At 42.9% G+C, this 15,802-nt stretch overlaps 1 protein-coding gene across 14 annotated transcripts in view; it reads right to left on the minus strand.

The window, feature by feature from the left end:
- Positions 1 to 15,802, minus strand: part of CELF2 (CUGBP Elav-like family member 2) — a 599,463-nt gene that overhangs the window by 342,991 nt on the left and 240,670 nt on the right. For 6 of the 14 annotated variants that reach the window (XM_062210935.1, XM_062210925.1, XM_062210932.1 and 3 more), the window contains exon 1: positions 13,888 to 13,995. The exons of the other annotated variants lie outside the window; for them this stretch is intronic. In XM_062210935.1, coding sequence (XP_062066919.1) covers positions 13,888 to 13,961 — 74 coding nt within the window. In that variant the 5' untranslated portion in view covers positions 13,962 to 13,995. Of the gene's footprint in view, positions 1 to 13,887; positions 13,996 to 15,802 lie in introns of those variants that run through there. 14 annotated transcript variants of the gene reach the window in all.

A 15,802-nucleotide genomic window follows, 5' to 3' on the forward strand; every position in this document is an offset into this window, starting at 1 on the left:
TTTTCCTTATACCACAGACATACTCTAAAGAGAAGGGAAGATTCCTTTATGTGGTTACCTCAGAAGCAATTTTTGTTTGCTTGCTTATTTAGAAATTTATTTACTTTGAAAGTCAGAGTTACAGAGAGAGGGACAGTTCTTCCATCCGCTGGTTCACTCCCCAGAGAGCCACAATGGCCAACTCTAAGCAAAGCCAAAGCCAGGAGCCAAAGTTTCATCCAGGTCTCCTATGTGGGTGGCAGGAGCCCAAACACTTTGGGCCACCTTCCACTGCTTTTCCCAGGCCATTAGCAGAGAGCTGGATCTTGAACTGGCGCCCATATGGGATGCCAACATCTCAGGTGGTGGCTCTACCTGCCATGCCACATCACCAGCCCTGCAATTTTTTTTTTAATTGAGCCCCACGGTGGTGGGTGGGAGAGTTGGTTGATATGAAAATAATATAATATCACAGGGATGCAACAGTACCCATGCCAGGAAGCCAACCGTGTCTGTAGCTCAACCACCTTCCTTGACTATGCCCATCCTGCTTGGATCTAAATCAAATTGGGGTTTCTGGAAACAGGATTTGTGAAAGGAGGTGCCACTGTGATCGAGTCAACAATGGAACACAAAAAGCACTAAAGGAGTAATAGCATTTTCCTCCAATTATATGATCATCATTGGGAAGCCAGCATTTTGACAAAGTGTTCAAACATCAGAGAATGGAGTTGGTATCATGTAGTTGAGAGCCATGGTATTGGGCCTTATAGTTTGATTTCTGAAAGCCTTATAATGAGGGTGGAGTGGATATATATTCTATTCTTTGGCTGTATTTTTGTTCAACAAAGCCTGCAATTTTCAGTCACTTGAAAATGTAATTATAGATAATGTTTGCATCAGTAGCAAGAATACAATAAGCACATGGGGCACGAAAACTCCACTCAAATCACATCCTCTTAGGTTACAGCGCTTGTCTCCTGCCAAGAGTAAAGGCATTTCGACAAGCTAATATTTGGTATGAAATGGCTTATGGGTTGTATCAACCCATGCATGAATTCTACTCTACCTTTTCTATTATCGCTTCCTTCACATTGGCCATTTACACGAGACAGAAATTTATGATTTGTTGAAAACCCAGAAGCCTATCAAATGTTTCTGCATTTCAGCAAAAAAACTATGGAAATGTAAAAGTCATAATGACTTGAAATGGAGCAGGTACCAACACATCAGCTGGTCACAGCTGTTCAGCACCTAAAGTCCACTGTCTTCTTACTTTAAGGTTCACTTATTCTATTGCCTACCCACGTGGCCTACTTATAAAGAACAGGGGAACAAAATGGATTAAACTGTGGGAAGAATACCACATAAAGTAGCCAACTGAGGGTGACAGTGGGGAGTGAACATCACCCGAGAACTTTTTTACTGATTCACAGTAAGACGAAGTATGGGCTGCAGGCGACCCTAAAGCAGATGTAAAAATTAAGTAAAAGGGGGAAATGCCAGGTGTCTAATGAAACCCCCAAAGGAAAACTTTTTATAAAATATGCTGTTATTGAAATGAAGAACAGGGATCCACCTCAACACTGAATGTTAATTGCTTCCTTATCTCAGCAGTGAAAATCTGCCTCAGGCGTTAAGACAGCTTGACACTGCTCTGGTGTCCCTTACCACTGACCCATCTCTTACAACATTCTTGCCTTCCAGACTCAGAAATTGGTCTGGCAATGAAATTAAAATCAAGCAAAAGTAATTTATATCAAAGAGCACAAAAGAGACACAAGACTGCTGAGTCAGAGCAAGGAACTCAAATTTCACATTCACAATCCATATAATTCAGCTGCCAATGTGCCAGCTGGCACATCCAAATTCAACCTGCTTTTGGTCTTAGAAGAATCTAGGAATCCCTCAAAAGACTGACAACCTCCAGGCCAAACTTTGAGGTGATACAATACAAAGACCTTAAGTTCATGCTGGAGCTGTCAGCGCTTATCATGTTATAGAATCTCAATAGCCTCATTTGTAAAATATGACTTACCTTGCAAAGTTTTTCTGAAGATTATGATGCTTTATATCAATTCCTCAGCCTAATGGCTGAACCCTGCTGTATCCTAAATCAAGAACCAATATTATAAAACCTGTCAGAAAATGTACCCACAAGAAGGCAGTATCCCTTAAAGGTGTTACTAAACAATATGAGTGCGTGCACACACACACACATACACACCAAAAAGAAGCATGTGGCTGTCAGAGAACTAGTTTTATTGACATAGGAAAACATCTTTTGGCTTCCAAATCTGCACAATTATTTTCTTGAACAGAGAAGAGATAGTTTGGATAAAAAGAATCACATACTAAGCAGACCTGAAAAACAAGACATAGTTAGGAGCATGATAAAGGTCACTATTTATTATAGCTAGACACAAAACCTTGGCCAACTGAAAGTCTGTCTATAAAGTTAATTAGAGTTCTTCCAGGAAGATAAGATAAAATGTGCTGATTACAAAGTACCAATTAATTTGTATGGAAACATTTGTACCAGCTGCATAGCTGCCCCTCTTTTCTAAATATTTTGCTAGCTTTTGGCCATACATCTAGTTTTCCTTACCAAACAATCTAAGAAACAGCAATAACCTCTGATGTTGCCAAAGTCTCCCCTGTCTTCATCAAAGTCCTATCTGGTTCACTGTGTTTAAATAAAATGCCCTGTTATGTGGGGCTGATTCTGCATCTTGGAGGTGACATTCACGGCCTGGAGAATTTCTCCACAATCAAAATCATGCTCTTAGCCACAGAAGGTGCCAAGTATTCCCCTGGCCTGTCACAGAAGATATTCCTCAGCCAATGGACTCACACAGCAAAGCGTTAGGCTTGCAAACTGAATCTGTTCGTGTCAGATCTTAATGCGTCAAATGACTTACAGCATGAGAAGCAAATCTTCACATTACGGTGGCTCTGATGGCTAAGCACTCTATCAGCTCTGTCAGAAGAAGGAAATGCCTGTTTATTAAGCACACAGAGAGAACAACTAGAATGTATCCTGTCGCTGGGCAGCAATTAGGTAAACAACACACAGCAAACAACACACACACTGTCAAGTCTTAACCCTACACCGCCCTTTCCATAGAGCAACAATTACAGATTCCTTCTCCACGTGGTTGCCCCCCCAGAGGCACTACATCCATGTTCTGCTGGCCCTGTGTGGTCTGAGGAGCTAATGAGACGGTTGGCTACAGGCCTACAATATCCCCCCGCCATATTCATATCATCAGAATTCTTTTCTTAATGGCTGGGTTTCTGCTAGGGTTAGGTTCCCATTTTATGAGACCCACCCTTGAGATTGTGTAGCTGATTTCTTTCCCATAAAAAAATCAAAATCGGTATTCGCAGGTATCGAGACAGGCTTTTCAGAAAGCACATATGGGAATATTGGATGGAGATATTGCTTTTGCTTCAGCCCATTCCAGAAAGGAAGGTCTGACCACAAGTTCACACTTGGTACATGAACTGCATTTTACTTCTCAATCACCATGCAGAAAAAGGAGGGAGGGGGAAAAAAAAAAAAAAAAACAGTATTCCTACCATTGTCTGGAGGACTGAGCATTTTCTGAAAGTTTATGTGGGAACAACATTGCTTTATGAGTGTGTGTCTGAGGCTTTAAAGCATCAATGTTCAGAAGAAGTAAACCTTAAGTATCCTATTATAATGAAGTTTCATTATAGTAGATTCTCCCGGGAAACACAGGTGGTTTTGTGGTCAGTTTTAAGTACCATGAAGCTATAAAATATTTAGGGTATCATTCCTTTCCCAACATCAGTCTCACAATAATACTGCAGGACAAGTAAGAAGCCTGTTTTATTGTCCTTATTTTTTAGTTGAGAAATCTTGACAAGTCACAAAGACTTGCAGTAGGCCCAGAAAAAAAAAAAAAAAGAGGAAAAAAAATAAAAAATAAAACTGAAGACAAGTCAGAAGACCAGAGGCTGCTGCTTAGTAGATGACTGACCGGCCATGAAGGTCCACCTTCCAGCCTGTTGCTAGGACAGACCCTAAAGCTATGTCTCCAGAGAGTCCATTCTCACACACACAGGGCAAGTGACCTTGACAGGTAGAAATCATCACAGAGGAAGTTATTTCTCACTGAAAATTAAAATCCAAACATAGCCAGAGTGAATTAGAATGGGTTTTGTCTTGAGACAAACGGTTCCTGAATTCTGCCTGATGAAACAAAGTAAATCTGATGACAAGTATTCCATCACCATCACCACCAACAACAAAAATGATTTGCCTCTTAGTCTCCTTTCCAATGCAGTCTTTGTGAAGGGGCCTCTGAGAGAGCACGAGTAAGCAAAATTGTGTTCAAAGTGTTCTAGCATAAATACAGAAACAGCACAAATACCATCCATTGAAAATGTTGGAAGTAACTTTTCTACATCTACTTGTTAAAGGTAATGCAGATCAGGAGCCAGGAAAATACAGACTACTGAACACAAATTATACTGATGGGAAATGTGATTTAATATAAAGACTTAATACTAAGAAACTGCTTTCAGATAGAGCTACCAGTGTATTCTAAAACATACAGGCTTCTCAAAGGATTCCGGTGATTTTTCTCAACCATGACACCAGAAAGGGATGGTTGAGCAGACAAAGGGAGTTAGGAGAGAAGATGTTACCAGCATGGACTGGAGAGAGTAACTGCAGTTGGAGGCCTCCTGGTGACAATTTTGAGAAGGCAAACACAGCTGCAGCATAGCCAAATATAATTGGCCAAGACAATGACATCCATAAAGTTAATCATTCTGAAATATGCTACCCTTATGCTCAACCCGAAAACTCAACACCCCTTCTGTAATGTAGGAAGTCAAAATACAGTTTTATGCCTAGAAACATGCAGCTGCTCCAGTGGAATTTACAAGTGGATGACCTAGGTATTTAGATACTGCTCTCCTCTCTCAACTCCAATCCTGCCAACTACGTCACAGAGAGATGTGGCCCCTTCTTTTGAAATTTAGGAAACTGCTCAGGAAAAGGACAACGAAATGGTCTCAGGATTAAGACTGAAATCAGGAAAGCATATAAAAGGCAACATGAAAGCTTTAGAAGAAGCTGCGCTGTTCATGACCTCACTAAATCTAGTGTGGGGGACAAAGAATCAGGATTGAACTGTAAATCAAATCAGCATAACTAAACCGATTACATTCGTCCTCTACCAAATGCTTTCCTTCTTCATGCTTTTTCTTTCTCCTCTATTTTTCCCCGACAATTTTTCAAGGACAAAATGACATGTTAGATCTCCACCTTTACTTTCTTTACTCACTTGACACCCAATGCTCTCCTCTGGGTTCCAACAGAAAACATCTAGGGATGAGGATATGTGTGCAGGTTTAAATGGGTTTACACCAACTCAGCCCTTAATGGGCTCATACATCTCCTATTCAACCATTTTTATTCTGTTCAGCAGAATCTAAAGTGTTCAGTTACATGTTTGACTCCCGATACGCAACCATTAAAAAATTTCAAAGTCTCCCTTTTGATAGCAGGAGGCTATGGACAACCATATGGATCATATAAAAATGGTGGCAGCAGCCAAAAAGTACCAGGCTGGCCATTATGCAAACAAGAAAATATCCCCATTTAGCACCCACTGTCCAGATTTTTCTGTGAAGAGTCTTCTCCCTTCCTATTTTAAATCTAAAAGATTTTGACAGTTGCAACATATCATTCCAACTGAGAAACATAAGGGTCCCCAGGTATGCAGCAAAGATAAAAAAAAGGCCACTATACAGGGGAGGAGGGTCTTCACTTTCCACCAATGAAACATGACAGGGTTATCAGAGTGAACTTCTTTTTTTCACCTTTTACAGATATTTATCTCAAGTCCTGGAAAAGAGTCAAAATGCAGTCCTGAGACCTTTCTTTAAGTGATACTACTGGTATGTAACACAGCACATCTGTGGTCAAGACTGTGCCATACATCTTTGGTCAAGATGTAAAACCTCTCTGAAACTTGTTTTTTTGTTGTTGTTGTTGTTCTGTTTTATTTTGTTTTTGACAGGCAGAGAGAGAGAGAGAGAGAAAGGTCTTCCTTCCATTGGTTCACCCCCCAAATGGCTGTTACGGCAGGCGCACTGCACGGATCTGAAGCCCCAGGAGCCAGGTGCTTCCTCCTGGTCTTCCATGCGGGTGCAGGGCCCAAGGATTTGAGCCATCCTCCACTGCCTTCCCGGGCCACAGCAGAGAATTGGACTGGAAGAGGAGAAACCGGGACAGAATCCGGAGCCCCAACTGGGACTAGAACCCGGGGTGCCGGCGCCACAGGCAGAGGATTAGCCAAGTGAGCAGCGGCACCGGCTCTTAAGTTTAACCACTGCAAAAGTACTAACCTACAAAAACATGCTACTCTGTATAACAATTTCATGAGTTTTATAAACAAGGACCATTGAAGAGTCAGATATTCTAAGAAAGTGAAGAATTAGACCAGTAAGGTGGGTTTCTGGGGTCAGTGCTGTAGTGTGGCAGGTTAAGCCACCACTAGCAAGGACATTATCCCAAACTAGAGTGGCTGTTTAAGCCCTGGATTCTTTGCCTCTGATCTAGTTTCTTATTAATGAGCCTGAGAAAGGAGAAGATAGCCCAACTACTTGGGCCCCTGCCAACCCTATGAGAGATCTGGATGGAGTTTCTGGATTGTAGTTTCAGCCTGGTCCAGCCCTGGCCACTGAGGACATTTGAGGAATAAACCAGCAGATGGAAGATCTTTGTCTATCCCTCCCTCCCTCTTTTTATCACTCCGCCTTTCAAATACTCTTTGGGTTTCCACAATCATACTCATATGTACACATATACAGAACTTTATGTCTCCTGAACCCAGTCAGTTATATAAGGTGAAATACATAAGAGCATATTTAATAAATTACGATACTTAAAAATTTATAGTTTCATTTTTCCAAATGTACAATTTGTTAGACCTATTCATATGTCTTCACCAGCAGCTGGGAATCCCCTCTGCCTTGGTATTTCCGGTATGAATTACTTGAGCTCTCTGCTTTGAAACCAGTTGTTTAAGTCCTTTACCAGGAGTTCCTGAAGGGCTACCCTAAGCAGGGAAACTAAGAACTTTCAGACTGTCAAAGACCACAGCTGGCACTCTAAGTTTCTAGTTGGGAGCTGCCTTACAGAGTTTGTCCTAAATAGCTCTGTCAAATAAAACAAAGCTAACTGAGTTTGTCTGGAACTCTGTCTTTGGGTCACCTCTTCTTTTTGGCCTCACCCCTAGATTTGTTCACGGGCTCTTTTAATTGGCCAACTTTCTTCTTGTCATCTTTGAGCAGTATGGTTAAGGTCAGAGAGCAGTGGCGACCACTGCAGCATTGCAAGTCTGATAAAAAGGAAGTGATGCTCAACAAAACTTTTTAAAGCTGTCCAAAAGTTACATTAAAACATCAAATAAATCAGCTTAAGTTAATTGCATTCCAAGTATGGCGTCACCACCTTCATCAGTGCAAGTAGGAAATCTTCAGTCCTTGAGACTGTAAATATCAGACACAGCAGCTGCTGGGTTGGGAATTTTGATTTCCACAGTTACAACAGAAAGGTTTGTATATTATTTCAATTATTGATACTCAGGGGCCTAAAGCCCTGGCATCCCATATGGGCACCAGTTTGAGACCCAGCTGCTCCACTTCTGATTCAGCTCTCTGCTATGGCCTGGGAAAGCAGAAGATGGCCCAAGTCCTTGGGTCTCTGCACCTGCGTCGGAGACCAAGAAGCTCCTGGCTTTGAATCCGCACAGCTCTGGCTATTGAGTCCAATTGAGGAGTGAACCAGCGGATGGAAGATCTCCCCGCACCCCCTCCCCACCTGCCTCTCCTCTCTATGTAACTCTTTCAAATAAATAAATACATCTTTAAAAAAAAATTATTGATACTCACTATCAAAGTATCACATCCCATCTTTAAATCACTATCACTATGAAAAGTGATCCTGGCCAACTGGTCATCTATCTGCCTAACTCTTACAACCACCACCCCACCCCCACTCCCACCCCACCCCCACTGACCTAAAGGAAGCACAGATTATTTAAACTGAGATCTCTACAGATTAGATTTCAAACCTGACCTTAAGTAAAATGCCACATAAACCTAGCTAAGAAAAAAAAGTACAGAATAAACTGAAATGGTATTTAAATCTAAATGCAGCCTAAATTTAACTTACATAAATCTTTAGGTGGGAAAAATGGGTCTAATAATTTGCTGGTAAGGTGGCTCTGAGGCATTTGTTTACATGGAGTAATTAAAATTTAGCTAAAACCTGAATTTGTACTCATATGTCACTTTGAGAGCCTGTGATTACATATTAATTAGCATTATATTTCAGATTATCAGCTGATTTTAAAACATAACTCTCAGTATCTGAACATAACATACAATCCGGAGTTCATAAAAGAGACCATTCATAGAACTCCAGATTGGCACTGGAGGTGTAAATTTCAAATATGCTCACAAGGCATTTCAACCACATAACTGGAATTACCCTTCTATAAAAATAGTTGGAGTAATCACTTTCTGTCGTGATTTATAACAAATGGGGAAAGTGAAACTGCTCAGCATCTCCCTAAATGTTTCCCCCTTTCCTTTAAAACTCCTTTAGGAGGAGTCTCAAGTTCACACTAAATGAAAAAGCCAGTCCCAGGAGGAGAAGGAGGTTTCCATACCTTCACATCTGGATTCAGAGCAGGAGGATATTGGACGGCACAATTAAACAGTGATGATGCTAACGGGGAATAATTATTTTACAATTACCTGAGAGCATCACATTTACTGCTCTAATTAGTTTTTGTTTCCCACATAGGTTTTTCCAGGAATGCGCAGCTCCATTTCTCTTAGGTTTAGCAAGAGGCTTATCTTAAGGAAAAATAAAAATACATTTTCTGCACCGCTACACAAGTAGCACAGCACTGATGCTGGCTTCATTATATTACTCAGTACCTCCTTGATGGAAACAAACAGGATGGCAGGAGAACTTGTGGGTGCTAATGAACTGGAAATCATTAGTTTCCAAGTCTCCCTTTCTACCCAATTGTAAAACAAATATAACATCCAGAAACTCCTCTTTGTGTCGGCCTAATTGGTAAACAAGAACCAAAAATGTGACCCTCCCCTGAAGGAACAAAACCCACTAACAGTAATACTGCTAAAGTGGAAATAAGGACTTGATAAGTTTTGGCTAAAGTTGAGCATTAAAAGTAAACCCCATCAATACCTTACTAATTGAGTTCCTTGAGACATGCTGAAAATATAACATTTTCCATAAAATGCAAATAAGGGATGCTTATAGTATTATTTAACATTTGTGAGAGGTGGTTGTTTTTCATTCTTCAGTTCTTGACAATGACATGTGATTCCCAGTCTCTTAAGTCTACATATAAGTCTCAACAATGCAAACTACCTGGAATTTCTGCACAAGAGCTGGATGGTATCACTGCTGGCTGTACTACACACAAGTGTATCATATAATTTTGCATGCCAAAACATTACCTATCTTTTCACAAGAGGCAAATGAGTGTTTAACTTGTAAGAAACAAAACCACAAGGGAGAGGTAAAGAAAAGTGCAAAGCTGAGGACTGATGTATACAAGAGATTGCAGTTTTATTTATTTATTTATTTATTTTATCAGAGACCAAATATAGTGTTGGTATAGCTGTCAGGGGAGGGGAAAAAAAAAAAACACTCTAAATGATCCCATGAAATCTTAATTACTAGGTTCGTATCTGAAAACTCTATCTCCTTTTTATCTTGTCTTGCAAGGTGCTTGTTTCCCCAGTTCACTGCATCTCATCAACAGATGCCAAAGCAACCTCGATCCAGCACATTACAATTAAACAAGACTTCACAATTAAAATAATACCTCTGCCTAGATCAAAGATGACATTCATGCTCTAAAAAGCCAATGTGGGATGAATTTCTGGTCTCAAAAAACAGCTGATACTAAAATAAGCACTGTTAACTGAGAAATCCTGCCTAGAAAAATATTTTTAACATCGTCCTTAAAGAATCATATGCATGGCTCTTCGTTTAGAGTTTTCTCATTTTCATTTCCTTTCATAACCATAATAGAATCAGGCAATAAATGACAGCTATCCCAGTGTTTTATTATTTACAATTGCATTTTCCCAATAAACTTTAAGCACCATAAGGGGCGGAGGAGTGGGCATGGAGAAGGACTCCATTGCTTTTGATCTTCATCTCGCTTTGCAAACCAACAAATTTTTAACTCAAATATTCTTTTCTTAGCTACTGAACGTCTGTAATAACTGAATTTGAAACAAAGAAAATAGAAAACGATACTTCATATGTCAATCCTCAATAGGTGACATGTATTTGTTTCTCACAAAGTTCATTCTTAGCAGTTTTGGTTTCCTAATTAAACCTATGTCATATACTTTTATTTGCAGTTCTCTCTTCACTCCCTAGTAACACAGGAACACACATGTACATATCCTCCTCCCCCACCCACACATGAAAACCACAGCTTTGCCATCTACCACCTCTATGGCGTGAGCACGCGTGTATCCTCTGTGAGCATCATCTGTAAAATGGAGATAATCCTCAACCTGCAGATCTGTGAAGATCAGAGATGGTCTAAGTAAGATATCCCGGGACACTGCAAGTACCTAACTCATGACACATACCTTTTGTCAGTTTAGCGGGGGAAGCAGGGATAACTCTGCCTCCTTGGACTAGGCATATTCCCCCTCAAACATTTTCTTAATCTATAAGCCCCTGTAACAATGATGTCCTCAGGACTACCTTTCAGCGTAACTATACTTCAACAGATATTTTTGATGAACTTAAGAAAAAAGCTCATTCACCAAGCTGATGAATTTACAGTCAAGGTGACTTTTCTTGTTTTCAGTAGGTTATTTTTCATACATAAAAAAAAAATAAGATTTTATTTTAATTCATTGGTAACCTCTTCTCAGTATCTGATTCTAACATCACAAATCTGAATACTTTTTAAGCTACACTCTTGCAAATGTGTTCATTTGTAATTTCTCAATTCTAAGATAGCATTTCTCAGTCTTATTTAAAAATTCACATATATACCTCAAATTCATTTATATGACTAAAAAGGTGAAACAATGAAAAAGAAATTCCCTCCTCCAACCCAAAGCCAACTGCCCCATTTTACAAAAGAATGGAAAAAAAAACCTGTTCATTTTCATTGCGCCTGCTGTACATGATATTCTATAATAACACAAAGACTTCCATAGTGAAGATTATTGAAAACGCCCATTTCCATTCATAATGCTGGAATCACCCCTATATTTCGAAGCATATGTTACAGTGATTCTATTCCATGAGAGAGTCCTAAATGATACGGGCTCTTTGAACACTGACTGGCTCGTGGGGCCATCAAGCTTAATAATTCATCTCAAAAAGCTATTTGTTCATCTGCCTTGAGGACTCAAATGTATTACATCTTGCAAACTTATCTAATACATTCTTGTGGGAAAACGCCATTGAAAGTATGTTCTGCTTTAGAAAATCAACACACACACACAAAAAACAACACCCCACCCCTCCCTATGCTTTATTTAAGTTCCTTTTAGGAACAGGCCAATACCTAGTGGAGTGCAATTTAGTCCAGATGGCTATGTACTCTAGATGACAACCAGTCCCCAAAACAATGAATCCACACTATTTTCTCAACTGTATGAATATGGTATTAAAATATACCGACTTTGTGGGTTTTAAGCATTTTGTTCCCTCCTACACACCTCTGACCCCAAATATACTATCTACTGTGAGTTAAGTACAAATTACTTTGGAAAAGTGAGTATTCTCAGGGTTATGAAGATATACAACAGTTATCTTGGAAATAAACATCATTTAGAAATCTTTTTGTTTTTTTGTTTAATGAAGCACCAGTTGACAAAAGCTGCAAACAATCTGGAAATAACTAACATTTGGAAGAGCAGTGGCAGAAGTCACGTTAGGATTTCTAGAGGAGACTCGGGGGGTAAGACACAAAGCCTCTGTTGACAGCAAAGACTTTCAACAAGCCACATGCATCCACCAAATGTAAAGGACAAATTAAATTTTCATAATTCACAGTGTAATTGGCAAGGGACTGCAGCTTGAGGGACCATTAATGCTTCACACTCATAGAGCACTCAGCAGCTACACATACAGTCATGTAAGTAGCAGGTGACCTTAAATTCAAAATCATGATCAAGCCAGTTCTCCGGTTTAGCCCGGACACTGCAGCCTACAGAGGAGAAACCACAGAAAACTTTCAAACTAGCTCATGTGCAAACATGTACTGGTATCCAAGCAGATATGCACCTTAACAAGGGGACGAGAGAGATTTTTAGAAACAAATATCATGGGAATATTCCTAATCAAGGTTAATTTCTCAGAGAAACTGCCAAAAGGAAATCCGATATTCTATGTTATCTTATTAACTCAGTATAGACAGTAAACCGGATCCTATCCAAGCAAGTTAACATTCAGCGAAAAGGAAAACTCACATTTAAGGGTGCTTGGAGTCTAGCATTCCCCTCCCCCCACTTAAAAAAAAATCCGAGGGCCTCAGTAACTGCCCACTGCGCAGTTTCTCAGGAATCTCAACTCTCAACATACTCGAAAAATAATCTAGCATTGCAAGAGAAAGTTGGCTTGCCAGGGAAATGGGTCATAAAGCTTGGAATGGCCTGAGCCCCGGGAAGAGGCCAGAAAGCATACGGATGTTAGTGCAGGGCTAGAATACAAAACATTGCCTATGCACTCTAACGGCGGCAGCTTTTTTTTTTTTTTTTTTTTTTTTTGCGGAAGATTAAATGTAGCCTCGATCCACTCCCAAATTTCTCACCTGAAAAGAGACAGTTTCATACACTCGCTGTCTAAACAAGACACAGACCTTTCCGTTCCACTCTGGCGATCCATTTTCTATCTCCCAGATTTTCTTTTCTTAACACGCCTGAAATACAAGTCGTTCCTCTAAGACTTGACAGTTTCCTGAGCTGATAAGAGGAACTTTCCTATGAGACTAACGAGCCAGATAAAAATTCGACACACTTCCCTTTCTTCAGGAATCTCAGCTCGCTACTCCTCCCAATCAACGCTCTACCCCAGCTCGACGACACGAAAAGCCACCAGAATCACATTAATTATTAAATTACAGACTGCACAGATCAGACAAACCATCGTGATTACGTAAAAATTACCTCTAATTTCTGCAACAGATCACACCTGGCTAAGCTTAAGGCTTTGTGATGCCCCCGCCTCCCCCCCACCCCACAACACCCCCGGCCCCTCCGCTCCCTTCCCCCCTCTCCCACCTCAGAAAAGCAAGCTTGGCAAAAGCAAAGTCAGAGGAGTGGGTAACTGGGTTAAGGGAGGCGCGCCTTCAGCCCCGCATTTCAACCGGCCCAAGCGTGCACACCCGCACGCGCACACCCCGCGGTCCCCGGGACGCCGCGCCCCGCTCACCCCGCGGGGATCCAGACGGGCGCCGCGCCCCGCTCCGCTCCCGCCGCCGGTCCTCCCCCGGACCCTTCGGCCCCGCCCCGGCTCACCCCGGCGGGACCCCGGGACGCAGCCGCGCCCAGCTCGCCGGCCCCGCAGCCCTCCGGAGCCCCGCACCGCCGCTCCGCCTCCCCCAGCTCCAACCCCGGGACGCCGCCGCGCCCCGCTCAGCGAAGCACGTCCGGACACTCCCGCCAGCCCGCGCCCAGCCGGCCTCCGAGAGCTCCGAGAGGCGGCGGATTCCGGAGCGGCCGGCACGCGTCCCGCAGCCGCGAGCGCCACCCGTCCCCCTTCGCGCCGCGCCGCGCCGGCCGGCCAGCTCCGGAGCGGAGAGAACGCCCGCGCGGCCGCTCGGCCCTGCCGGCTCTACTCACATTCTCTCAGGAACAAGCAGGCGGCCCTCGACCATCATGTCCGGGAGGAAATCCAGCTTGAAGGCAGAAGTCATGTTCTCGGGCGCACGCGGCGGCGGCGGCGGCGCTCGGGCGGGGGGCGGCTCTGCGCGCGGCCGAGCGGCCGCGGGCGGCGCGAGACGGGCAGGGACAGGTGCGCGCGGCCTCCCCCGGCGGCCGCCGAGCGGGCACTTGTCACATTCTCTCCCTGGCGCTCTCCGCCAATCCCCTCCGAAATCCGGCGCAGAGGCGGCCGGCCGCCGAGCGCCAGGTGCGGCGGGGCGGGGGCGGAGCTCCTCGGGCGCCCGCTGCGCCGCTGCTTAACCCCTGCGGGCCCGCCCGGCCCAACCCCGGCCCGCAGCCCGCCGCCCCGGGGAGGGAGCCCGGCGGGCAGCCGGCGGAGCTGAGCGCCCCGTCCTTCAGCATAGCCACACTTGGCTAAGGTCGCTAAGCTTCCGAAAGGCTCGCGCGCTCGTTCCCGGCTCTGGCCCCGCTCCACTCAATTCCCCATTGCCACGGCACCTGGCACGAGGCCGCAATGGCCACTTGTAGTAGAGGCTTAGTGCCCCTGTGGTGCCAGAGCCTGACTCACTTCCAGACCAGAAACACGCTCCCAAGCCGAGGCCACGGGGGACAGAAGCAGCGCGAGTGTCTGTGTCGCTGCTCGCCAGCGGACGCAGGAGCGAACAATGACCGAAAGCGTGCCCGTGGTAGTAGGCAAAGAAAACATCGAATCGATGGCCCAAGCGACATTCAGAGACTTGGAGCAGTGCTTTAAGGAGAAGGTCTAATCCGTCTCTGTACAGCTGCCTGCCTTTCGCATCATCTTGAACCCAGTACCAAGGATGAGGGACTGAAAGTCACAGTAATAAATCATCTTTTCTTTTAAAACGATAACTCATGAGATCTGTCATTTCCAAGGCTTTCACATCATAATTAAAAACCAACGGGGTAAGACTTGATGACTGTTGGGTCTACAGTGTAATGGCCGTGAGCTTAAATGCCCACTTAAGATTTCTGACTGATTTATGAGCACTAATAAGAATGCTGAGAAAAATGGCACAGGGCTTGAACAGAAGCGGGAGAGTTTAATTTTCCCAAGTGATTTGGGAAAGTTTTTGAAAGATAAGTCATTTATAAAGTGACATTCTAATTTAGCTTTCTCATTGTTTGGTTGTTCACCACGTATTCGCCAATCTGTGAAACTTCTTGGTGGCATATGTCACATTCCAAATCGGCTTCATAAATTGTGTCCCAGAGGTTTATAGTTTGCCCCTTTTGGAAACCATCGCTTTTTGTTTTATTGTGTCATGAAGTATCTTAAACTTCAAAGATAATGCCACTCAAGTGTGCATACATACACACACGAATGCAATAGATGCTATCAGAGTTTATACACAGAGATTATGACTTCCTTTAAAAAAAAAATCTGATTTTCGATTTAGTTGTGCTATGGAGCTGGGCTTTCTCCTCACAGATCAAGGCACGCCTGGGAATACAGTCACGGTAGCCAGAGGGTTAGATAAAGTCACCAGTAATTAAGTGTATCAGACACAATATGGAGAAAAGATTGTTTTGATTTTTTTCTCACCAATTTCTTCTGTGATCATGTGCTATCTTCAGATGTTATTAAGGAAAATAGATTTTACCTATCAACTTTAAATCTGCATTATCAATATTAAGTACAGTCTTGATGGATTGAGCATTACGCAGTAGCCAACCTGAAATACTTAATTAGATCTACACATTTAATTAACTTGGTTTCCTTCTTCAGCTGAACAATGTATCTGGCTTTTTAACCTTCAGATTCCAAGACAGCGAGATATAAAACGAGACAAACCTTCACTTGAGAATATTACCTTTCCCGAGGAGCCAGGTATAGGTTCATAAGGGATTA

The sequence above is a fragment of the Lepus europaeus genome, chromosome 14 (assembly GCF_033115175.1).
Source record: "Lepus europaeus isolate LE1 chromosome 14, mLepTim1.pri, whole genome shotgun sequence".
NCBI lineage: Eukaryota > Metazoa > Chordata > Mammalia > Lagomorpha > Leporidae > Lepus > Lepus europaeus.